The sequence below is a fragment of the Ricinus communis genome, chromosome 4 (assembly GCF_019578655.1).
Source record: "Ricinus communis isolate WT05 ecotype wild-type chromosome 4, ASM1957865v1, whole genome shotgun sequence".
Classification (NCBI taxonomy): Eukaryota; Viridiplantae; Streptophyta; class Magnoliopsida; order Malpighiales; family Euphorbiaceae; genus Ricinus; species Ricinus communis.
Window position 1 is genome coordinate 31,273,168 of NC_063259.1, and position 24,025 is coordinate 31,297,192.

The 24,025-nt window shown below is 34.5% G+C and overlaps 4 protein-coding genes and 1 non-coding gene across 7 annotated transcripts; 3 read left to right on the forward strand and 2 right to left on the reverse strand.

The window, feature by feature from the left end:
- Nucleotides 1–925: 925 nt before the first annotated feature.
- On the reverse strand, nucleotides 926–1,007 carry TRNAS-GCU. Its single transcript has one exon. It is a non-coding gene; the product is annotated as a tRNA-Ser (tRNA).
- Nucleotides 1,008–2,430: 1,423 nt separating this feature from the next.
- LOC8274458 (dicarboxylate transporter 1, chloroplastic) lies at nucleotides 2,431–6,277 on the forward strand. Its single transcript, XM_002513461.4, has 3 exons — nucleotides 2,431–3,798; nucleotides 5,081–5,302; nucleotides 5,519–6,277. The coding sequence occupies exons 1-3, from the start codon at nucleotides 2,698–2,700 to the stop codon at nucleotides 5,879–5,881; spliced, it is 1,686 nt and encodes a 561-aa protein (XP_002513507.1). The 5' UTR covers nucleotides 2,431–2,697; the 3' UTR covers nucleotides 5,882–6,277.
- Nucleotides 6,278–10,135: 3,858 nt separating this feature from the next.
- On the forward strand, nucleotides 10,136–14,218 carry LOC8274457 (protein DETOXIFICATION 42). Its single transcript, XM_048372862.1, has 14 exons — nucleotides 10,136–10,248; nucleotides 10,774–10,902; nucleotides 11,106–11,227; nucleotides 11,384–11,590; nucleotides 11,729–11,919; nucleotides 12,058–12,193; nucleotides 12,330–12,426; nucleotides 12,535–12,635; nucleotides 12,742–12,905; nucleotides 13,077–13,148; nucleotides 13,240–13,356; nucleotides 13,444–13,539; nucleotides 13,616–13,737; nucleotides 13,962–14,218. Exons 1-14 carry the CDS (start codon nucleotides 10,232–10,234, stop codon nucleotides 14,005–14,007), a joined length of 1,617 nt encoding a protein of 538 aa, XP_048228819.1. The 5' UTR covers nucleotides 10,136–10,231; the 3' UTR covers nucleotides 14,008–14,218.
- Nucleotides 14,219–14,437: 219 nt separating this feature from the next.
- On the forward strand, nucleotides 14,438–17,779 carry LOC8274456 (pentatricopeptide repeat-containing protein At4g19191, mitochondrial). Of its 2 annotated transcripts, XM_015715651.3 has the most exons (2): nucleotides 14,438–15,979; nucleotides 16,061–17,779. In XM_015715651.3, exons 1-2 carry the CDS (start codon nucleotides 14,638–14,640, stop codon nucleotides 17,215–17,217), a joined length of 2,499 nt encoding a protein of 832 aa, XP_015571137.3. In that variant the 5' UTR covers nucleotides 14,438–14,637; the 3' UTR covers nucleotides 17,218–17,779. The 2 variants fall into 2 exon arrangements, with proteins under 2 accessions (XP_015571137.3, XP_048228818.1); XM_048372861.1 differs by having other exon boundaries at nucleotides 14,439–17,779.
- Nucleotides 17,780–19,161: 1,382 nt separating this feature from the next.
- Nucleotides 19,162–22,874, reverse strand: LOC8274455 (zinc finger CCCH domain-containing protein 56). Of its 2 annotated transcripts, none has more exons than XM_015715874.3 (2): nucleotides 22,532–22,874; nucleotides 19,162–21,573 (listed from the first exon to the last, which is right to left on the reverse strand). In XM_015715874.3, exons 1-2 carry the CDS (start codon nucleotides 22,548–22,550, stop codon nucleotides 19,610–19,612), a joined length of 1,983 nt encoding a protein of 660 aa, XP_015571360.1. In that variant the 5' UTR covers nucleotides 22,551–22,874; the 3' UTR covers nucleotides 19,162–19,609. The 2 variants fall into 2 exon arrangements, with proteins under 2 accessions (XP_015571360.1, XP_002513504.1); XM_002513458.4 differs by having other exon boundaries at nucleotides 19,162–21,760; nucleotides 22,532–22,873.
- Nucleotides 22,875–24,025: the final 1,151 nt, after the last annotated feature.

The window sequence follows — 24,025 nt, forward strand, 5'->3', positions numbered from 1 at the left end:
CCTTGTGTCTTTTTTCTTTTAATTTCTTATTTAATATGAACCGTTCCTAAAATAAAATCCTATTAACTGGCATTTAACACTCTTCTAATAATTTATCTTATAGACAATTGCAAATGTTTTTATGAATTTTGCCCTATTATGTATTTTTATTCTTATATTTTAAAAATGTAAGAACCGTCCCTTAAGTTTATATTCTTACCGTAGAAATACAATCCTTCTATTAGTCATTAATTAGATCAACATAATGAATTGTCATTTCTGTTAGGGATTAAAGTATTTACACTGTAATTATTGAGACTATTTTACTATATAGAAAAAGTCAATAATCAACTGTAAGATAATATGCTTTTGGCAACGCTTAGGTTTTTTTTTTTTTTTTTTTTTTTTGTCATTTCATACTCCATTTATATACATATTAATGGTAATTTGGATGAGGGATGAAAAGTATTATTTTTAAGATGCAAGGACGAAATTGCATAATAGGGAAAACCTCAAGCGGGTATTATAATTGTTCTTTTATTTCAGATAATAAATTACTTATAAAAAAACTTAATTTATCAAAAAATCAGTTATATTAATATTTATAAAGAAAAAGAAAAACATATTCTGTTTATGAGAAGTATTAAATGAACAAAATACAGATTGATTTTTTATTTTAAAAAAATATTCTATCTATGAATTGTAAAACATTATAGAGTAATTTAAAATAAATTATCCATATATTTATTAACCCAATTCATAAAAAATAATAATAATTAAATAAATAATAAATATATAAAAGAATGAAGTAAAATATTTGATAAGCAGTGATGGGTCTTGTTCTGGAAAAGGTCTAGCTTTGACAGGACCTGGTATAATGGGCCTATTGACAGATTAAAGGTATTCCAATCGTAAAAGTGAAACACATAAAAACAAAAAATTTAACCGTCGCCTGAGAGATTCGAACTCTCGCGGGGAAACCCCATGTACTTAGCAGGCACACGCCTTAACCACTCGGCCAAAGCGACTTTGATATCAACAAACATAATATACATCATTTAACGATTTTAGATTATCAATAAGGAAAAAGTAGTTGGACTGATTTTGGTTTATTTATAAAATGTCTTGGTAAATTAACATTGTCCACGGATAGAGGACAATCGAAAGACAGATAAAAGGGAATTAAAGGAAAATGAGTTTAATCATGTTTGACTATTAAAACTTTTTAGGAGGGAAGGAAAGTAGAAAGAGAATAATTATTCTTTATTCTGTTTGTTAAATTTAAAATTATGTACCCCCATTAATTTAAAAAGTAATTCTTTTTTTATTATAATAAAAGATCAAATTTTAATTAATTTCATACCCTTAGAGAGGAGGTATTGATGTATGTAAACTTGTAGACAATGAAAACAAGAATTTGAGGTGCATATCGGGTGATCCTCATTGATGCAAGGCCGTATGTAAAGCCCAAGCCTAATGATGATTAGGACAAAATTAGAAATTTAATAAAACATCTCATAAAATCGAAAATGCATAATCTCTTTTATATATTGATTAAGCAATAAATAATTATTAAAAATTATAAGGACAATAAAGACAATATAAATTAAAAATATTTTATGTGTTTAAATCTCGTACACCTTTAAATTAAAGCAATCAATGTCACATTGGTAATACCCCAAACGATCTGTTTGCTCTATACAAGGATTCTGCGGAATGTCAATCTAGCAATCTCGTTGAAGCTGTTTTGAAGATCTTATGATACATGTGATTCATGCCAAGCGTGATCTAAGGTAAGAACGGTGGTTGGTTGTGCTGGATTAGTGTAGTGCTGTGCGCCCATGGTTTTTGCTGTTTTGCACCCTGCCAAAACCAACTTGCTACCTATATTTCTCCGCCTTGCTCTTTTCTTTTTTTGGTGTCGCTTGACGGCTCCAAAATCGACTTTTAGGTGTATCTAAGGAAAAAAAAAAAGTCGTTTCGTTAGCTGGAAAAGAAAAATGGTCTCTTGGGCCTGAAAAAAGGTCAGATTTCATTGTGGGCCCCCATTCTCAGATTGCTCCCGTGACCTCACTTCTTCTGCTATTATTTTGCATTGCAGCACAGCATGGACATCCAATCCAACTCGGTACTCGTGCATTTTTTGTGGCGCCTGTACCTCCAAGGACACTGTCGTCTTTCTACTTCTATCAACTCACTGGCCTCTGTTTCTCCAACTTTCTTGGCCATCCTTTCTCTCAGTTCTCAGCTTGGGAGTTTCTGGTCGACCAAACCCTCAAAACCCATTTCTACTGACCCAATGACAACTGGCCACGTGGGAGTACCATAACATCATTGATCCATTTTCCAGCCGACGTCACCAAAAGATTTGCCACGCGGACTGCCGAAGGCAGCTCCATCTGTTTTGTCCTGGCGCCCTTTAGCAACATGCTTCCAATGGGTCCGAGTGGGCCGGTTCACAGAAGATCTTAGACGGACATTTCCACCTCATGGGCGGCACGAACGATGTGTGAGTAAAAGCTAGCCGTATATTCCCATCTCCAAATCCACCTTCCGATCCAAATCTAACGGCCCCTGTCACCCCCCTATATAGAAGACGCAAACTCCTTTGCCTTTTCCATTTTTGTTTTTCTTTTTCCTCCATTTCTGCTTTCTTCTCGGCAAACACACTCACTGGAAAACCTCTCTGCTCTTCACGCTCCCAAAACGCCACCAAAAATGGCGTCGCTGGCTCTCACATCATGCTCTCTCTCCTTCAATTCTCTCCCATCTCTCAAATCCCGCTCTCTCTCTCGCCTCAGATCCACTCCAGTTCCAAATCGCTTTCCTTCCCTCCCTAAACTCTCCTCCGCTTCCACAAGTCCTTTCCTTCCAAAACTCGCTAAATCAAATCCCACAATTTTTCCCAAGCAGAGAAACTCTAACTTTACCGTCAAATCGTCCACGTCAGCAGCACCAGCAGCATCTGCACCCGCCCCTTCACAGCCATGGCAAGGCGCATCTATAAAACCATTACTTGCGTCAATAGCAACAGGTGTGATTATCTGGTTCGTTCCAGTCCCTACAGGAGTTACAAAACCAGCCTGGCAACTACTGGCCATATTTCTCGCCACAATTGTTGGCATCATCACGCAACCGTTACCACTCGGCGCCGTCGCCTTAATGGGATTAGGCGCTTCCGTACTAACTAAAACCCTAACTTTCTCCGCCGCATTTTCCGCTTTTGGCGATCCAATCCCGTGGTTGATCGCTCTCGCATTCTTTTTTGCACGTGGATTCATTAAAACAGGACTTGGAAATAGAATTGCCTATCAATTCGTGAAACTGTTTGGATCATCTTCGTTGGGTTTAGGTTATAGTCTTGTATTTAGTGAAGCATTACTAGCACCTGCAATTCCGTCAGTTTCAGCTAGAGCTGGAGGGATATTTTTGCCATTAGTAAAATCTTTATGTGTTGCATGCGGTAGTAATGCAGGTGATGGTACTGAACATAAGCTTGGATCATGGTTAATGTTAACCTGCTTCCAGACATCAGTGATTTCTTCTGCTATGTTCTTAACTGCTATGGCAGCTAATCCTTTGAGTGCTAATCTGACATTTAATACCATTAAGCAAACCCTTGGTTGGACTGATTGGGCTAAGGCTGCTATTGTGCCTGGATTAGCTTCTTTGATTATTGTGCCTTTGCTTTTGTATATTATTTATCCCCCTACGGTTAAGAGTAGTCCTGATGCGCCTAAATTGGCTAGAGAGAAATTGGAGAAGATGGGGCCGATGACTAAGAATGAGATTATTATGACCGGCACTCTGTTACTTACGGTATTTTCTCACATTTTAGTGTTAAGCATATGTTTTATTTTTCCTTTATTGGTTGGTGCATGTGCTTTATTTTGAACATAAGGTTGGTATAAATTTAGTGATCTGACTTGTAGATTGGAGGTTAGTTGGGTATGGTAGTCTTGCATTTTTTATTGAATGTTAGATTACTGGTATTTTCACCGGCATTTCTTTCTACATTGTTTGAACAACATTTGGTATTTATTATGGCAAGCATTGGTCTGTTCTTTTTTCATATGTTGAAGAAACTCTGTTTTTCAACTTCTAAAATGGCGATTCTGGACGTTATTTTACAGCAATTGGAATTCTGTGCATAAGGATTAAACGTTATATATATCTTAAATATGCGTTGTTTTAAGTGTTATTATTTGAAGAGCTTTCAGATCTACTGATGTCGTTTGCCAGAATCCCTGGGAACAGTGATTTCTTAAAGACTTGAAGAGAACTTAATTGATGTCTATGTATTAATGATGGAATTTTACGTAACATTGAATTGGTCCTGTAAAATGCATTCCTACATTTTCAGGATATTGATATGCTGACTGTGAAAGTATGTGGTTTGTTGGGAAATGTCATATGTTCAGTCAACTTATAGTAGTTTTTGAAGAGTCAGTTTGAATGGTGTTAACCAGCTAGTTTCTGATTAGCAATATTTTGAAGAATCTCCAATATTTGGAAATAGAGTTGGTAATGAGTAGTTTGCAGAGTCTCAGTCTCAGTCAGACTAATCAGTTCAAACTTGACACTAGGGCCTTGGAATTTAGCAGCTTTTATGTTTTAATATGTTCCAAGTATTGAATATAGATGGACCTCTAAGAATTCTAAACCATATGCAGTTTTAAGGGGTTGTTTGAATTTTTTTTTTTTTTGTGGGGATAAGCTCATTAAAATCAATTCATTATTATATTCAGATGAAGGGCAATTATCAAATATGATTTTATGGTTGGCTTGGTGGGGATCAAAATCAATTTGATTGATGCATATTCTCTATGGTGGTCTCTACTCATGGATGATATACATGCTAGAAAAACTGCTTTTAGAATCTACTGCCTAAATCTTTTTTCTCAAAATGGAATTTCACTAAAAACTTTTGCTAAGCATGTAAATTTTAATCACTTTTGTCTATATGCTGATTACTCTAGAATAAGCTATTCTGCAACAGCTAAACTAGTATAAATTTGGTGGATGTATTTTGAGCTGGCTTAAAAAGTTGACATCATATCACTCATAGTTAAAGATTTCTTCATTTCTTCTCCAACAATAGGTGGGGCTCTGGATTTTTGGAGGGATGCTTAATGTAGATGCTGTTACTGCTGCTATTCTTGGATTATCTGTCCTCCTAATCACTGGTGTGGTGACATGGAAGGAGTGCTTAGCTGAAGCAGTTGCTTGGGATACCCTCACATGGTTCGCTGCCCTCATTGCCATGGCTGGGTATCTCAATAAGTATGGTCTAATTTCTTGGTTCAGCCAAACTGTTGTTAAGGTATGTGTTTGTATTCTATTTACTTGTTTCTCATTGCACCTGGCTTTTCTGAATTGTGTCATCAATGGTTATATTTATCATATATTGCACGCTAGATTTTTTGCGAAGAAGCAAAATTTGAACTTTGAAGTTATAAAGCATTGTGCAATATGATTGTTATATAGGCATCTGGATTAATTAAGTTGCTCGCTGACAAATTCATTGTACTTCTCACAGTTTGTTGGTGGACTGGGTCTTTCATGGCAGCTATCTTTTGGCATTTTGGTTCTTCTCTACTTCTACTCCCACTACTTCTTTGCTAGTGGAGCAGCTCATATAGGTGCCATGTTTACAGCATTCTTGTCTGTTGCCAGCGCTCTAGGTACTCCACCGTATTTTGGTGCCATGGTATTAGCATTCCTTTCAAACCTCATGGGTGGCCTTACACACTATGGCATCGGATCTGCACCTGTTTTCTATGGTGCCAACTACGTCCCTCTCGCCCAATGGTGGGGTTATGGTTTCCTCATATCTGTTGTCAACATTATTATCTGGCTTGGAATTGGAGGGGTTTGGTGGAAGTTTATTGGATTATGGTAAAATGGTGGCCATGACAATTTGCCGATACTCTGATTTTGTTTGATATCCGGTGGGTGGTCTTTCACTTTCTGGGTTGCTGTTCAGTGGGAAGTAGTTAAGTTTTGTTTCTCATTCTTTGTCGAAGAAATAATCTTTTGGCGGGAAACTTCGAGGGGAAGATGATATACGCATGGTCAATTTAGAGCAGAAATTAGATTTTGCATCTGAAATTTTGACATGGCATATATAGGAAGTGTCTACAATTCCGACACAGTGATTAGCAGAATGCCTGAATAACTCTCGATTTTATTTTATTTTTTTACCCCGTTCAGTATTTTGTGAAGTAAAGGGGTAATCATCAAAACATTTCTGTAGTTTTATATTTTGATATATCTGCTTTTAAGATTCATGATCAAATAGTGTTGACCCGAGTGAAACAAAGAAATCACGTGTCTTGGGAAAACTGGAATTTCTTATGTGTATAGTGAGTGGTTGCTTGGATAGTTTTATTGAAACTTGAAGGCTGGATACCTAAAAATTCAGGATGTTTGACATGAAATTCAGTGGATAGTTTCCTTGATGTAGTTGTCCGTCGTGTTGTCTGCCAACGGTGTACAGGTTCCGTAAATTATAAGATCGACTTCTGCCCTTATAGCTTTGTGGACTTTAGGGTCTATTCGGTGTCTTTTTATTTGGAAAACGATTTATATTGGCATCAAACGCTCAATGCAATTTTTAAAAAGAAAATTAATTTATGTTTATTAATTTTATATTAAATGTTTATTAAACATAATTTTTAATTTTATTTTATTAAAAAATATATAAACTATGATATATATATATTTATACTATAATTTTAGCTTGATGTTTTTTTTATTATTTACTAACTGTGTATGTTATCTATATTATATATGTTCATTTAAATGAATTAGTTATATGATTTTTATTAATGATAAATATTTATTAACAAATAAATATTATATTTATAAATGATGAATATTTATATTAATCATAAAAAATTTTAATTTACATCATAAAAATAATAAAAAATATAAATAATTAATATTTTTATTTGAGAATATTGATGAATATTCTATATACAGATAATAAATATTAATATTAACATTGATGAATATTACATCAAACAAAATGAACATAAATATTAAGTTCACAGAATATTTAAATACAAAAAAAATTAATTATTATAAAAAATTACATTTATAGACATTATACATATAGAAAATAAACATTTTAGTACATAAAAATTATTAGTATATTAATATGTATATGGTATAATAAATTTTTTTAACATGTGTTATTATATTCTGACAAATATAATTTTTAATTTTGACACATATACTTGTTATTGATACGTAGAATTCAAGTTTATATATAATTTTTAATATATTATTAATTTTTATAAATTTATTTATTATAATTTATAAAAATTTAAAATATAATAAAAAAATTAGGATAGAAGTTTCCGCGTTATACATTTTAGAAGTAAGAGACAATATACATTTTAGAAAAAAAATGCACCACCCGTGCGTTATGGACTCCGACCCATGTACAATCATGGACCGAGGTTCATGTTATAACAATTGAGGTTTGCATGCAAATTATAAGATGGATCGTTGTCCATGTAGCTTTATGGATCCAATGGTCCATCCTGCATCGTTTTACTTATATAAAAATTTGTATTTTAAATTTTACATGTGTATTAAACATTGACGTAATTTTTAAAGAAAAAAATAATTTATGTTTATTAATTTTGTATTAAATATTCATTAACTTATATTCATTAAACATATATTGAATTTTTATTGTTTAAACATTAAATGTTTATTATTTGTGAACTTAATTTTGTTGAAAAGATATATATACCACAATATAAATATTTGTAGTACAATTTTAGCTTGATGTTTTTTTTATTCACCAATGGTGTAAGGAGAATTTATGTTATTGTCTATATTATATATGTCCATTTGAATGAATTAGTGGGTATGATTTTTATCAATGACAATATCTATTGACAAACTAATGAATATTATGCCTATAAATAATAAATGTTTATATCAATCACAAATTTTTTTTCAATATGCATCACAAAAATAATTAATATTTTCATAAATAATTAATATTTTTATTTGAGAATATTTATGAACATTATATATATAGATAATGAACAATGGAGTGTTAGGTAATGAACATTAATATTAACACTGATGAATAATATATTAAACGAAATGAACATAGATAATGAATATTTAAATGTAAAAAAATTAATTATTATAGAATATTACATCTAATGAAAATTATACATATAGAAAATAAGCATTTTAGTATATATAAATGAACAAAAAAATATTAATATATATCTAATCTAATAAAAAAAATTTAATATGTGTTACTATATTTTAATACATATAATTTTTAATTTTGATACATATATTTATTATTGACACGTAAAATTCAAATTAATGTATAATTTTATAGTTTTTTATTAATTTATTTATAATTTTTATATTTTTGTATTGATAAAATATTAAAAGACGTATTTAATTATTTGTGATATGATATTTGAATCTTTCAAAATGAATGAATTGGATTCACTAAATTGAAAAAACGAATTTGTTAAGAGGAATTAGTATATGTTGGTGTAGTAATTATATGCACATGTTGAGCAAACTTATTAGGATAATCTTGAGCAAATCTTTTTTGTTTCTTTGATAATGAAATCAGAGGGATCCACATGAAATCAGCAAAGCACAAAACTTTTATAATCCGTACACTAATTAGAAACTATGAATTTGGAAATCCAACACAGACCACAATTTTTGCATTACTAATACTAACATTGGAATCTTAATTCCCTTTTATGCTTTTGTATTTATGATTATCTTTAGGAAGTGGACGAGACATAACATTGTCTTCTTGTTGAATCTGATATGACTCTCAATTATTCTATTTCTACCGGAAGTGGCACTCTAAAGGACAGCCATTACTAATTAACAACTAATTGCAGCAAATAAATAAATAAAACCAGACCCATTATTTGGAATCTCTTACTACTTTTTTCTAAGGGATCAAAATTCGATGAATCAGGGAATAATTAAAAATTCATTTTGAATGGCATGAGAGATATTAGTAGAACCAAAAACAAAAGAACCTATACTCGAGCAACACTGCATGTCTAATCTATATATACACGACGAATGTTGCCTTTAAATTTCATTAAATTTGTTTTATTCTTCTAATTTTTCTCTTATATTTACTACTTTCAGGTAAATTACTAAATTTCCAGAGTTAAATAATTCTAATTAGGTTCCCTAATCAAAGTTTTCTTTTAAGTATCTCACAGTTGCTTTTTGTCAAGTAAACGATGCAGAAAAGCACTAATTAATTGTATCAAGGAGTAAAGTTATAAAACGGTATCTAAGAATTTAGCTTTTTATATTACAAATTCTTGACTTTTATTTAGCCAAATACTTTACTTTGCATTTGATGCCAATTCTCAATAATTTTCACATTCCAGTTAATATTCCACGCGAGTTTTTTCCTTCAACTGATACTCCTTGCCAATGGGTCTTTCTCTTTTCTGCCATATTCTATGCTTGGAAAAAGATTGCACTGTTCGAAAGAAATTTAATTCGTTAAACAGAAAGAATGCAAATATATGCTCCTTTCCTACTTTCTTGTGTTGTTACTGTAATGGGTACCAAATATATATGAAGCTGTAAACCATCAAAATGAAGTTTTTGGGGTGTGTGTGGGCGTGTTACATAATGGGTTTCTTTTCATGTTAAAGTGAAAAGGAAACTAAGAATTATCTCGAATTTCCAAGAAGGAAGGGTGTGGTTCGATCATCTGATTTGAGTGATTGATTTTCTATGACAGACAAATGGCGGGTATCTATATGCATGCAGTGCCACTGTCGAAGATTTTAATGGAAAATGAAATGAAGATAGTTTTTCTCAATCTAACACTGACACATGTTCTCTGCTTTTATTGTCCTTTCAAATTCCAAATTGACTGTAGAAAAAGAAAAAAAGAAAAGAAAAAAGAAGAGTCTTTCTTTGCATATTCCACTACGTTATTTAATTGCATTCCTATTGTGTGGCCATAAAAACAGCTTTCATTTTGGACAAAAGACATGTCTCTCTCTCACAAAAGCATGCATCACACTCGTACATACTGAATTTCTTCAGCTTTCGATGAGTTTACAGTTGACTATTTTTGAGCTAGGTGAGTGTCTTAACCTTTGTTATGTATTTGAGGTTTCATAATAGCCATGTCTTTGAACGAGATCTTGTTTAGCTTTGTAAAATGTTCTGCAATTAAGTCCCCGCGCTCAAAGATTCTTCTATTGAAATGACTGTACACAGTAGGCGAGCACACTTCTTCTGTTGGTCTTTTAAGTTGCCAGTTCTAATGCTGAAATGCATTTGGGTAGCCTTTTAAAAGTTTAACAATTTTATGAAGATGTTTTTGAAAATGAAAGATACAATTGTTTTCTTTCTTCTAGTCTAGGCTGTTGAATTAGGTGGAATTGTTTTTAGTCTTGTTTGAGGTTTCAAAGCTGAATGTGTCTCAAATGTATCACTTGTACCCATATTTCTTAGGCACTTCCTTTTGGTTTTTTGACATTGGAAACTGAGGTTCCAGAGCTGATTAAAGTCCAATCTTTAGTTAATAATCTTTTTGAATGAAACTTCATGGGTTCTTCCAGTGAAAGGGAGTGCTACTACTTTTTCTCTCTACTTTGAATTCAATCTTCTGTTTTCAATGGGGTTTAAGAAAATTGGACCTTTGAATCCAGTATTTACTTGTTAACCTTATACTGCGTGTTTGATTTCTGGACATTGGTTGCTATTTGTTGAGTTAATACATGTGAGTTTCCACCATGTCACCAGCGGCTTAATTTGCTTCCTTCAAAGGACAACTCGGCAATTTGGCATCCCGATGATGCCCGAGGAAGATGATACTTACCCTGCTATGGAGAAGAAGAGACCAACCGTCTGCATTTTCTTTAATGATTTTAGGTATGCATTTGTTTTATGTCTTCAGAAACCATTTAGGGCCAATGCCAGAAAATGCTTTGAAGGCCTTGATCAAATCGGAGCTTTATATAGATCATCGGCTGTTGCTTCATTGGACAATCATTGATTTTCATCCTACAAAACCTTCTTTATCTTTTGAAGAAGCCTATAAGTTTTAATTTGTGACTGTTGTATGGAATGAATAGGAATGTCCTTAAATTGGATGAACTCGGGTTAGAAATAGCACGTATAGCATTGCCTGCAGCTCTGGCTTTGACAGCCGACCCCATTGCCTCAATGGTGGACACAGCATTTATTGGCCAAATAGGTATTTCCTTTCCTCTGTTCCCTTTTTCTGAGGTCTGATTCAAGTTCTATATATTTGCATATGATTTTCTCATGCATGAATTTGCCTTATGTTTCATATTTTTTTATGTCTTTAAACGGGAAAACACTTACCTCTAATTTGTCATGATCCATTCAGGTTCAGTAGAACTAGCTGCTGTTGGAGTTTCTATTGCTCTATTTAATCAAGTCTCGAGAATCGCAATATTCCCACTTGTCAGTATCACAACCTCTTTTGTTGCTGAAGAAGATACTATAGGAAGAATGACTCCTGATGTACAAGAAAGTGAATTGTTGGAGACAGGTTCAACTGTAAATGAAAGTAAAGAGTTGATACCACAAAATGGTACTCCATACCATTTTCTACCCTTTTATGTCTCATTTTTCGTCTATGATAGATTCCATCAGTCAACTCTTGCATGGTTGCATTAACTCCACATTCATCAGGTTAACACCTTCTTTTTGTGTCCTCATGTTCTAACAGACTCTGCTTCTGGTGCATATAAATCAAAATCGCCCATTAGCAGCTTTGATACTGCTAACATCGAGAATGAAAGAAAGCATATTCCCTCAGCCTCATCCGCATTGGTTATCGGTGCCATCCTTGGCTTCGTCCAAGCAATTTTTCTCATATCTGGAGCAAAACCATTGTTAAATTTCATGGGAGTCAGTTCTGTAAGTGCTTTTGTTTGAAGATAAGATAGATTTTAACTGTTCTACTAGCTATTTCTCTCATCAAATAACCTTCTTCAAAATTTTAGGTTTTTCTTTCTTTAACAAGATGAATGATCTGAGATGTTTTTGTTTCCATAGGATTCACCTATGCTGACCCCTGCTCAACAATATTTGACATTGAGGTCACTGGGTGCTCCTGCAATTCTTCTTTCCTTGGCAATGCAAGGAGTCTTCCGCGGATTTAAAGACACAAAGACTCCTTTATATGCCACTGGTATGCCTGGTACAATTGAACTCCTATTTGTTATGATATTTTTCAACAGGCTAGAAGTTGAAATGTTTTAAATCTTTCAACTGTTTGGTTATTTCAAATCATTCTAATGCCTGTGCGCACCTGATCTAATTTACAGTGGCTGGAGACGTTACAAACATAATCTTAGATCCCATTTTCATGTTTGTTTTTCGCCTTGGAGTCAGTGGTGCAGCCATTGCCCATGTTTTATCCCAGTAAGTTATTGACAATTAGTATTGACTTATCCAGCTTCCAAAAATATTGAAGTAATATCTTTTCTTGATTAATCTGTGATATTCTTTCCATGTGGATGATGATTACAGATACCTAATTTCAGTTTTACTCTTGTGGAGATTAATGAAACAAGTTGATCTCTTATCTCCTAGTGTAAAAAATCTACAATTTGGTAGATTTCTTAAAAATGGCAAGTGCCTCCCCAATCTTCCTCTTAATAATGTTAGCATATTTTTTATTCAAATCTTACAGTTTGTTTTTTTTTTTCTTTTCTCCAATTGTTCCTGACCCTTCAGGTTTTCTTTTATTGATGAGGGTGATAGCTGTAACGTTCTGTGTTACACTTTCTGCATCATTAGCTGCACGACAAGGATCAATATCCATGGCTGCATTTCAAGTCTGCTTGCAGGTTTGGCTGGCCACATCTCTTCTCGCTGATGGATTGGCTGTTGCTGGCCAGGTTAGTGACTTCCAGTTAGTCTTGATAAAAGGAGTAAAATGCAAAAAACAGTAAACAATTTGTAGCTAGTATGGATTGGGCTGTTCTACATCAGGTTTCCTGCCTTCTCCAATTTCTTGTCATACATACCGAACTGACTTTGGATGTGCTAAATTTACTTAATACTGTCAGGCAATACTTGCAAGTGCTTTTGCCAAAGGGGAGTATGACAAGGCAATAGCGACAGCATCTCGTGTATTACAGGTGCACCTAAACATGCCACAGAAATGAATTTACTTCTGACTTCTGAGGGATGTAATTTCAGCTAAAAGTTAGTGATGAATGTATACTGCAGTTGGGATTGCTTCTGGGATTAATGCTGGCTGTCGTACTCGGACTAGGTTTAAGCTATGGAGCAAGATTATTCACTAGTGATGTCAATGTTCTCCACATGATTAGTATAGGCATTCCGGTATCCCCACTCAGAATATTTACTCCTATCGTTCTGTTAGAACTCTAGATAACACTTTTAACATTGTTTTCTTTCCATTCATATCAGTTTGTTGCAGGAACGCAACCCATCAACGCCTTAGCATTTGTATTTGATGGTGTCAACTTTGGAGCTTCTGATTTTGCATACTCTGCATACTCCATGGCAAGTGTCTGGTCTCTCCTCCATACCAATGATATTGAATTTTTTAGTTTCTTATTTTGACATTCTTCATTTCCAGGTTCTGGTGGCCGTTGGAAGCATCTTTTGTTTACTTTTTCTCTCTTCCGCTTATAAGTTCATTGGAGTCTGGGTTGCTCTGACAATATATATGGGTCTCCGTGCATCTGCTGGATTTTGGAGGTGATTTACTTCATTTTCCTTTTTTACCAAAAACTTCCCAGTTTCCTGTCTCTTTTCAGATGCAAAAACAGAATTATAACTCCCAACAGTCTCAAGTTTTAGCATGACTATTTTCACTCCATTTTGATTCTAAGGATTCATATTTGGAAGTACATTTATGAACTCTTTGCAGGCCAAATCATGAATTAAGAATCCATTTTGACCTCTTGGTCTTGCATTTGCAGGATAGGGACTGGAACAGGGCCATGGCGCTTTCTGAGGAGCCCGTAGCAGATTAGTGTTGCTTCAGCCATTGGTTTTGCAGTGTCTTTTCTACAGCTGCAACTTGTTTCCATTATTTTGTTTCTCATAGATGCCATGTTTTTTATTTGTATAAGCATTTTTTTTTTTCTATTATGTTCTTTGATTAATAAATGACATGAAAATATTGGCTCCTTCCTATGTCCCATTGTAAATAAAAGTTTTAGATGACTTGTACCAATATTTCATGTGTAAAAATGGAAATTTAGAAAATGAAAAAAGTTGAAATACTCTTAACCTGATTTTTTCAAATTTTTAATTAATCTTTATTCTAGTCCCTTTTAGGAAATAAAATGCATATTTTTTGTTTTTAAAGCAGGAAAAAGCAAATCTAATAGGGCCATTAATTGGGCTTTTAGACAATTTGGGCCGGTAGCAGCCGAATATTCAACACGACGACGTTGCGTTTCAACTCCACTTCGCCAAAGGACTTAACGGTCACTAACTGTCGTTCCCGCTAAAAGACAAAATGTTTAACAGCCAATAACCATTATTTGATTTTAATTCTCGTGGCCGGAGAGCCACCAGTTTAAGCCACCATATCCATATCCTTTTATGTATTTGTAACTTTTCTTTCCTAATTCGAAATGCCGCTGGAAAATGTATATCTCTCTCTCTCTCAAACCCGCAAAAGTCCCTTCCTTTGACCAACAAACCCAACTTAAAACAGACCCTAAAAAGGTGGACTGGAGTGCAACCATAAAGTATCATGCCAAGCTCAGAAATGACAATGCTATTCTCTCCACATATATGCAAATGGAATCTCTTGACGTACTACCCGATAACTCGACTTTGCCTCTCATTTTCAAGGCTTGTACAAGGCTAAATGCTTTTGAGAGAGGCAAGAAGATACATTCTAGTATTGAAGGCACTAATTTGATAAAAGATGTTAAAGTTGGGACTGCTGTTGTTGATTTTTATTGTAAATGCGGGCATGTTACTGAAGCTAGTGAAGTGTTTGGTAAAATGAATGAAAGAGATTTGGTTCTTTGGAATGCAATGATATCTGGGTATGTAGGCTGTGGTTACTTCGAGGGGGCAATCTGGTTGTTTAAGAAGATGCGAATGGAGGGTTTCGTACCAAATTCACGTACTTTGGTTGCGTTGATTTTAGCATGTGAGGGTCTTCTAGAAATGAGATTAGGGAAGGAGATACATGGGTATTGTTTAAGGAATGGATTTTTTTATCTGTATCCTCATGTGGGTACTGCATTAATTGGGTTCTATTTGAATTTTGGTGTGAGAATTTCAAGCCTTGTGTTTGATTTGATGGTTGTGCGTAGTGCTGTTAGTTGGAATGCAATGATTACTGGGTTTTTTGATGCCGAGGATTTTGTCAAAGCTTTGGAGCTTTTCGTTCACATGGTTAAGGATGGCATTGAGTTCGATATGATCACAATTTTGGTTGTTATTCAGGCAAGTGCAGATTTTGGATCCCTTCAATTAGGCATGCAAATCCATCAAATGGCTATTAAGTTAAGCTATGTTGGTGACTTGTTCATACAAAATGCTCTGCTCAATATGTATGCTGAGAATGGAAGTTTAAAATTAGCATGTCATTTATTTGATAATGTTATCACTCGTGATGTTGCCTTGTGGAATTCTATGATATCTGCATATATTGATTATGCCTATTATGAGGAGGCTAATAGTCTATTTAGTACAATGCGAACAAAAACTAGAGAAGATGAAAGAACTATTGCTGTTATGTTGTCTTTATGTGCAGAGGCAGCTGATGGCTTGAAAATGGGTAAAAGCTTGCATGCTCTTGCCTGCAAGAATGGAATGAGGATGGATAATTCCACTGCAAATGCACTTTTACGTATGTATGCAGATCTAAATTGTGCTGAAAGTGCCCTGAAAGTTTTCAATGAGATGAGTGATGTGGATGTTGTCTCATACAACACTTTGATCTTGGCACTTTGCAGCAGCAATTTGAGGGGTGAGGCTTGGGAACTCTTTGGGATGATGAGAGAATCAAAAGTCAATCCTAACTCTCATACAATGATATCTCTCCTTGCAGTTTGTGGAGATGAAACATGTCTGAATATTGGGAGATCTATCCATGGATTTGTAGTAAAACAAGGCATAGAAACAAATCTTTCCTGGAACACTTCACTCGCTGATATGTATATCAGTTGCGGTGATGAAACAACAGCTAAGTATCTATTTGAGATCTGTCCCGATAGGGATTTGATCTTATGGAATGCTATGATTGCTGCTTTTCTCAAGAAGAATAAAAATGGTGAAGCTTTATTATTTTTCAACCGTATGATTTCAGAAGAGGAACCTAACTCTGTTACTATCATAAATGTTCTATCAACATGCTCTGATCTTGCCAATCTACCTTATGGCCAGTGCCTGCATGCTTATGCAGCACGGAGATATTCCCCTATTAGTTTAAATTTGTCTCTCGCAAATGCTTTTATAACAATGTATGCAAGATGTGGTAGTATGCAAAATGCAGAAAAGATCTTTAAAACCTTGCCAAAGAGAGATATTATCTCTTGGAATACAATGATAACTGGCTATGGGACGCATGGTTCTGCTTGTGATGCTATCCTTGCCTTTATGCAGATGTTAGAAGATGGTTTCCGACCAAATGGGGTAACTTTCTTATCTATTCTATCTGCTTGTCGCCATGCTGGTTTGATAGAGAAGGGCCTGCAGCTTTTTAATTCCATGGTTCAGGATTTTAAGATGACCCCTTCGCGTGCTCATTATGGCTGTGTGGTTGATCTACTTTGTCGAAGTGGACGCTTAGATGAAGCCAGAGAATTTATCAATGCTATGCCTATTGAACCAGATGCATCAATATGGAGAGCTCTACTCAGTGCTTGCAGAGTTCATTCTAACATAAAACTAGCTTCAGAGATTTTCGAACATCTTGTTACATTAGAACCAGAGAATGCTGGGAATTACATTTTGCTATGCAATTTATATGCTGCAGCAGGTCTTTGGTCTGAGGTTAGAAAAATAAGAACATGGACCAAAGAAAAGGGTTTAAAAAAACCTCCAGGAAGTAGTTGGATTGCCATTCGAGGTCAGACTCACTCTTTCACTGCTGGAGACACATCGCACACTCAATCCGAAAAAATTTATGAGATTTTGAATTCTTTGTTAGTGATAATTAGAGGATATGGGTACATTACTGATAAATTGGATAATGAAGAGGATTAGACAGAGAGTAAGAGTATGTCTGCTACTGCTACAGTGAGAAGCTTAGTAATTTTGTGTTTGGAATCCGCTTGCAGGAAGGATCCCATCATGTCCCTGGCTACTAGCGAATGATTTGTGCTAAAGATTGTCACAGTTTGTATGTTCCTTTGAGATTTGTCAACAACGCTTCTCCTAGGTGAACTTCAATGAAACTAGCAATGAAAGATTGTTATCTGATAATGTCTGATATCAGTTTGTTTACCATTAGAAGGTGGAACAATTCTTGGAGGATTTTGAAGTCCTAAAGGTGAGAGGAAGAATTGGTCATCATCCTGATTCATGGGGAAAGAGAGGTCCAGAATAAGTCCAGGGGTTTACAAGGCCACTAATACCTGACTGAATCGTGTAAAAATGTTCCTAGGCACATTACACTGTACATTTACCATTGTTTAGTGTACGTACCACAACTGTAATAAGAGCATCGCATTCTTTAAGAGCTATGTAACCATCCATAAAACAATAAATCATGATCTCTCCATATATTGTATGGATTGATAACAAGACAATGTAAATACTTTCATCATATTCATGCATCTTCTTGTTATGAACTAATCCATAGATCATTTTGCCATATGAGAAGTTTTTGGATTAGTTGATTACATTGTAGAAACTTTTTGCATGTTATCTTCACATAAAGGATCAAGAAGTAAAAATGGAGAACATGAAGGACAATATGAAATAGACAGCATTTTCAATTGCCTTAGACATGACTCATAAAGGTGAGCATTCCTGTAGACATTAAGAAAACTTGTTCTTGTGATTGACAATTCAGAAAACAATAAATTTTTGGAGTCATTGATTATTTTGATTGTGATTTGTTGTGTTAGCTTGAAATGACACTGGCCGGTTTGGTATTAAGTCAAAAAACATTGTAAAGGATGTGATTGGGTTGGCAGTTTAAGCAATAGATTTTTCTCCCTTTCCAGATGGGCATGAATTAACTTTCTTTTTTACCATTTTCAGGGGTTCAAATCAAAATTATAAAATGCAGTTTTGTGAAATTGAAATGTCCTTTACTGATGCATTTTGCTTAAGCAAATGACAACCCATTTTGGAATTTCTTAATAAATAGTTGTCATCCCCTTGTACAGAAAGTAACTCACTGATAAGCCCTTTTCAAATGTTTATTGTTGGCTTTTGTTTTAAAACAAAATAAATTGTACTTTGCAAGGCATTTGAAGAACACACATACTTGTTAGCATTATGATTGCCTTCAAATTCTCCAGATTTCGATCTATTAATAAAGAAATTGCATTCTCTTCACTGCAGAGGGATAAAAGAAAGAGACCAGTTGGAGTACCTTCAGCAAATGGCCGCAAGTTGATTTAATCTGTCTATTATCAGAAGATAAGGTCTTGGACCAATACACCAAACCCAACTGCAATATCAAATGCACAAGCAATGTCAAAACCCTTCATTAAAACTCTTTTACTTTTATGTTCCTCCACCCTACCCATAACTACCTTTAACTCTAATAAAGAAAAATCAACAAGATTAGGCAACCCATCAAGATAACCCTGGAAAAGGACCAAGTTGCCTATTGCCCCACATGTTACATCAAAGTTTAAGAATCCCCCACTGCAAATAAAGACCCAATAACTAGAGATATTAGTGGACTGCCATCAAATGTCTGGTACAAGATGCCTATGAGCCACATAATCTGAAAAAGTAGGTTCCACATTGCATGTCATTTTTGTGGGATATGAAATTCCTGTTCCCCACACCTGATCCTTTTATTAAAAGATTGAAAGAATCCATATAAAGAAAGCCTTCCACCTCCAAAACCCACCATTCCCACTTGCTGGGATCCACTTCTCACAGATTCTCATAAAATAGCTATAGAAACAAAAGAAAAATGAATAAAGAAAAAGAAGAAAAGCATACACTATTTAAGAGAACCAAAGGTGAAAAAGAAAAAGAAAAAAGTAACAATCAGATTGATCAAGTATCGTGGGTCATAATAAGATTCTTACATCCTGATATATTCAGCTCTAATACAAGTTTTTCATCAAATGATATCAACAAGGAAAAAGAATATGTGAAATTGGTGAGCATAGCTAAATCCAATGTTACATGTATCCTATATTCTTTTGAACAAAAGAATTCAGGGGGAATAATGGATGGACCTAATAAACAGCAGTTTAAGCGGGGAAGCATCTTTGCAAATACCCCACAAGAGGCTTATAATTTGTATTTAAGAGAAGAAAAAAAAAAAGGAACAATTCTCTGAAATCTGTCCTCCTTCGACCTCCAGTTGATCCAACTATCATGTTGATTCTCATACAACCAACTAAAGGATATAGGATTCAGTTTGAACTACCCCGAGCATGATAAAATAAATTTCCTTCTTTTGCTAAGCAACCATCTGATCAAGCTGCATTCCCTCAAGCCAAGCTCGCAGACCCACAAGATCATTGGATTCATTGGGAGGATTTGGAGTAGAACCCTCACCATTACCCGAGACTGAGACAAGACCTGTTTCTTCTGTCTCAGATGAAGATTCCTTCAACATTGAATGAACCCATGAAACGTCGGGCTCCTCCCCACAACGCACATTTGAACATGATTTTTGTAACTGACCCACTTCATCTGCTTGAATAGACCAATCCACATTCTCGTCAGCAGGTTTCTGTTTTGGCCATAAACTGACACCATCGTATCCAAGATCATAAGGGAGGTCTGAACCAAGTTCCCTTGAGCTTAGGCTGCCTAATTGCAGTTGCAGCTGAGAGCTTGCTAGGGATATAGGCTCATTGATTCTAGGTGACATAGTCCTCGGTGAGGAAGAGTCAAACGAAACCTGCAAAAGAGGATGATCAATATTCTTTAAAGAAAAGCCGCTTGTCTTAATGGGTGATAGCATGCTTTGCTGCTGAAGTTTATTAATAACTGCAGATTTGTAAGAAGGGGAGAACATAGATGCAGCATCCATTTGATCAGCGTTCTGGGAAGACAGAAGCCTGTCTTGATTAGATGGGTTCAACTGTTTCAGGCGAGCAGATATATTTGTAGAGGAAATTCTGTGATGTGGCTGAGGAACACATGACTGCTCATTCCGGAGATGCAGTTTTTGCAATTCAATATCTTGAAACCTATTAAACTCCTCAGGTGAAACGTATCTTCCACTGAGAGAAGTCCTCAGACGGCTGCCTTGAAGATTGTTACCTAGGATTTGCATATTTGAGGTGTCCTGTTGAGGCCAAGCCATGGGCAAATGGATATCATTGCCAGAAGGAGACATAGGCGGAGTGTATGGAAAATGTGACATGGGAGAAACTGCTGAAAGGGAACCAGACAAAAGATTCAAGGCTGCAGTGAAATCCATGGCGGATGCTTGTGGTAATGGCAGAGCAACATCAGTAGATGCATACGTGGGCCTAAGTTCCTCAGATGTATGGGCAAAAAAGCACACCCTGCGTGTGCAACTAGTGCCATCCTTGCAAAGTCGAGTCCTGTACTGGCTTGGGTGTAACCAGCACTCAAAAATCCCATGAGAGTATTCACAGAAATCGCCCCGCCTACATGCCCCCTTCCTATGGTCTGGGCACGGCATACAACTATAGTTGAACCTCCTTGGGTCTCTTCTGCGTGCATTCTCACCAGGATGAACAAAAGGACACTCAGTCCAATCATGGGAATAGGCCCGGGAACAAGGCTGAACTTTAAAGGAGAACATCCGAAACTCATCGGTAGTGTAAATGCTATTCTTAATATCAGGAAGAGATGGATCAACAGGATATTCTTTCTTTGCAGATGAAACATGTAGATCAATAGGCTTACAATTAATTGATGACAACACTGAACCTGAGGTCGAAGATAAGGAACCCTCTACTGAAGACCATGAAATGGATGTGGAACTGGATCTCGAACCATTAGTTGAAACTTGTAGATCCAATTGACGAACAGAACCATTATTCTTCAAGAGCTCTTCAAGGGCACTTTTAGAATAGGGAAAATTTGGGGAAGCAGAAATAACATCAGCCGGGCGATGCCCGTTGGCATCAGAAATACTGGGATCAGCACCAGCAAGTAAAAGCAGCTTAACCACATCAATAGCATTAATAGATCCACCGGAAACAGCACAATGAAGGGCAGTGCACTTGTCTGAACCACAAGAAAAATTCACATCCACCTCTGGTAGTGCAAGAATGAGCTTCACGACATCAACACTGCCATATTTAGCAGCAACCATCAGCGGGGTGCGATGCTCAAGAACCCTCTTCTTTGACAACCTCTGATGACCATACCAAAGTCCAACCACCCCAATCTCAGATTCATCACATACTGACTGCTTGAAACCCTCGACGTCGTTATCCGCTGCATACTCGAGCAACACAGAAAAAGAATGTTCAGTTCCAACTGTGTCTACTGAATTATTCATATCTGTAGTTAAAGAATTGCTGTAAGGATTGATGATAGAACTGAATAATCTCCAACTTCTTATTTAAGACTCGGCATTTGCTTCATTTAACTTGAATCAGTTTGGAAAGAACCCAATACAAATCTACAAAGACAAGGTAAAAAATTAAAAAACACATTTAGGAGGATATAAAGAATCGAATACAAATCTACATAGAAATGATTCTGTTTGCACTAAGCCTCCGCCCAATACAAAAGTAGCATTAAACAGAAAAGAATCAAGTTCGAATATTGCAGTGCACATCAAAAAGATTAAAATCTATTAAGAAAGAAAATGAAGAGAATAAAATCTCAAATGGATTTAAACCACAAAAAAGATAGCCATTTTAAGGATTTCAGAAGGCTCACCACACCAAAGAAGACAAATTGCAAAGACATAATTGAAAAGACAGGATATAGATGATTTAGCAGGGTGTATCTATAGGAAAAGAAAGCTAAAATATTTGCAGAAAGGGAAAGAAAATCTCTGCAGAGATATGAAGTGCAGATATGGAAAGCCTGAGACAACTACGGACTTTTCCTTTTCTCTTTCATTTCGCCTCCCACATTTTCTCAGCAACCAAACACCAAACCGAAACAACACTAAAAAGAATTGCTAAATTTGATGACAATATAATGAACATACAATACATAGAATCCACTTGGATCCCAAAAAAAAAAAAAGAAAACAAAAATAACTGAAGTGACAAAAAAATGAACAGACCAAAAAGTTAAATACAAAGAATAACAACAATTCGTTATCATCGAATAAACAGAAAGCCGAGATGAAGGAAGAAAAGAAAGAAATCAATAACCAAGAACGTAAGTTTCATAACAGTTTTTTAAAACTAAGAACAACGGAAGATATTTAACTTACTTCTTCCCTGTACGGTCATTGTACGGAAAAAGCAATATATACACAATATAAGCAAAACCCAGAAAAAGATTGCGAGTGTTAAAGAAGCTCCTCCATGGCCAAAACTTTCTTCTTTTCTTTTTTTCTTTTATTTGTTAATGTTTCTCTTTGTATGAAGAAAGCAAAAGCAACGATTTTTGTAAATTGAAATGAATAGTTATAGTGAGATTAGTTGAAGAGAACGAGTGGGGTTTGGTGACCGGAGAAAACGGTGGACAGTGAGGAGAATAGTTGCTACTGCTGCGTCGTTTTTGGGATAGTGGAGGCATTTTTTTCGGTTAAGGGTCAATGAGGTGAAACAGGCATGTGTCTGTGTGTGTCAATTCGAGGTCTTCTATCTGCATGACTTTTTATGTTTATTGGGATTGAAGAAAATCTTGGCCTCCTAAATCTCCTATTTTCTTTTCTGATAGAAAAATATAAAAAGAAAATATTGATATTAAAAAAATAGAAATAATTTCAATGTCCTCCTACAATTTATCCTATTATTTACTTTAACCTTAGAATTAAGGTACTTCTATTATTCATATATTATTTACTGTTTTATAAAATAATTCTTTATTAATCAACTGGTAGGATGACAATATATAAAATTAATCCATTTATTGAGGTTTCATATTATAATTAATAATTGAAAATTAATTTGTTATACAAAATCGATTTAGTATTTTCGGTTAAGGATCAATTATGTTAATTAAATTATATTTTTATCTTTTTATATTTCAGCTATGGAAGTACTTACTTGTATTCGAGATAAGAAAAAATATTAAAAGGTACAAATGTTTAAAATATTATAAAAAGATCAAAAAACTAAACCAAATTGATTTTTATTCGTTTCAATTCTGTTAATTTTTAAAATTTAATTTATTCGATTTAAATTTTTTAAAAATTAAAATTATATCAACTCTATTCAAATTTATATTAATTGATCTATTAATTATTTACTAAAATATCTTTTACTTCTAATAAAAAATAATATTTAAAGTGATTCTACATGTGATTCAATTATTTTGATTTGTCTATTATTTGATTTATATTTATAGATGAGTTAATTAATTTGATTAATCAGGTTCATTTTTAAACTTAGTTCTGTTTAATTCAGTTGCAAAATTAATTTGATCTATTTAAATTACTGAATGATCATCTTATCATAAAAATATAATAAAATTAATCACATAATTGTAATTATCCTTAAGAAATATTATGGCAAATTGAAAACTTGATTGATTAGTATTGTATAGTAAAACATGAATGGTAAAAGATTTTACTAAAATGAAACAATTGCAAAAGTCTTCTCTGACAGAACTTCACATGTATTCTTGGTACAAATAATAAAAAAAATATCCATTATTTTCTTGTACATAATTCATGTTTATATATGAGTGTAGGCATATATTAAAATGTCTTATTATGAGTTTTAATTATAAAAGTAGGATATTAATTATCTATAATTAA

Excerpts from the sequence above, each read along its gene's own strand:
- LOC8274458 (XM_002513461.4), top strand. The coding sequence starts at position 2,698 with ATGGCGTCGCTGGCTCTCACATCATGCTCTCTCTCCTTCAATTCTCTC. Across the intron at positions 3,799-5,080 it reads CCGGCACTCTGTTACTTACG|GTGGGGCTCTGGATTTTTGG; the intron begins GTATTTTCTCAC and ends CTCCAACAATAG. Across the intron at positions 5,303-5,518 it reads TCAGCCAAACTGTTGTTAAG|TTTGTTGGTGGACTGGGTCT; the intron begins GTATGTGTTTGT and ends TACTTCTCACAG.
- LOC8274457 (XM_048372862.1), top strand. Across the intron at positions 11,920-12,057 it reads ATTTCATGGGAGTCAGTTCT|GATTCACCTATGCTGACCCC; the intron begins GTAAGTGCTTTT and ends TTGTTTCCATAG. Across the intron at positions 12,906-13,076 it reads GATTGGCTGTTGCTGGCCAG|GCAATACTTGCAAGTGCTTT; the intron begins GTTAGTGACTTC and ends TAATACTGTCAG.
- LOC8274456 (XM_048372861.1), top strand. The coding sequence starts at position 14,638 with ATGTATATCTCTCTCTCTCTCAAACCCGCAAAAGTCCCTTCCTTTGAC.
- LOC8274455 (XM_002513458.4), bottom strand. The coding sequence starts at position 21,637 with ATGAATAATTCAGTAGACACAGTTGGAACTGAACATTCTTTTTCTGTG.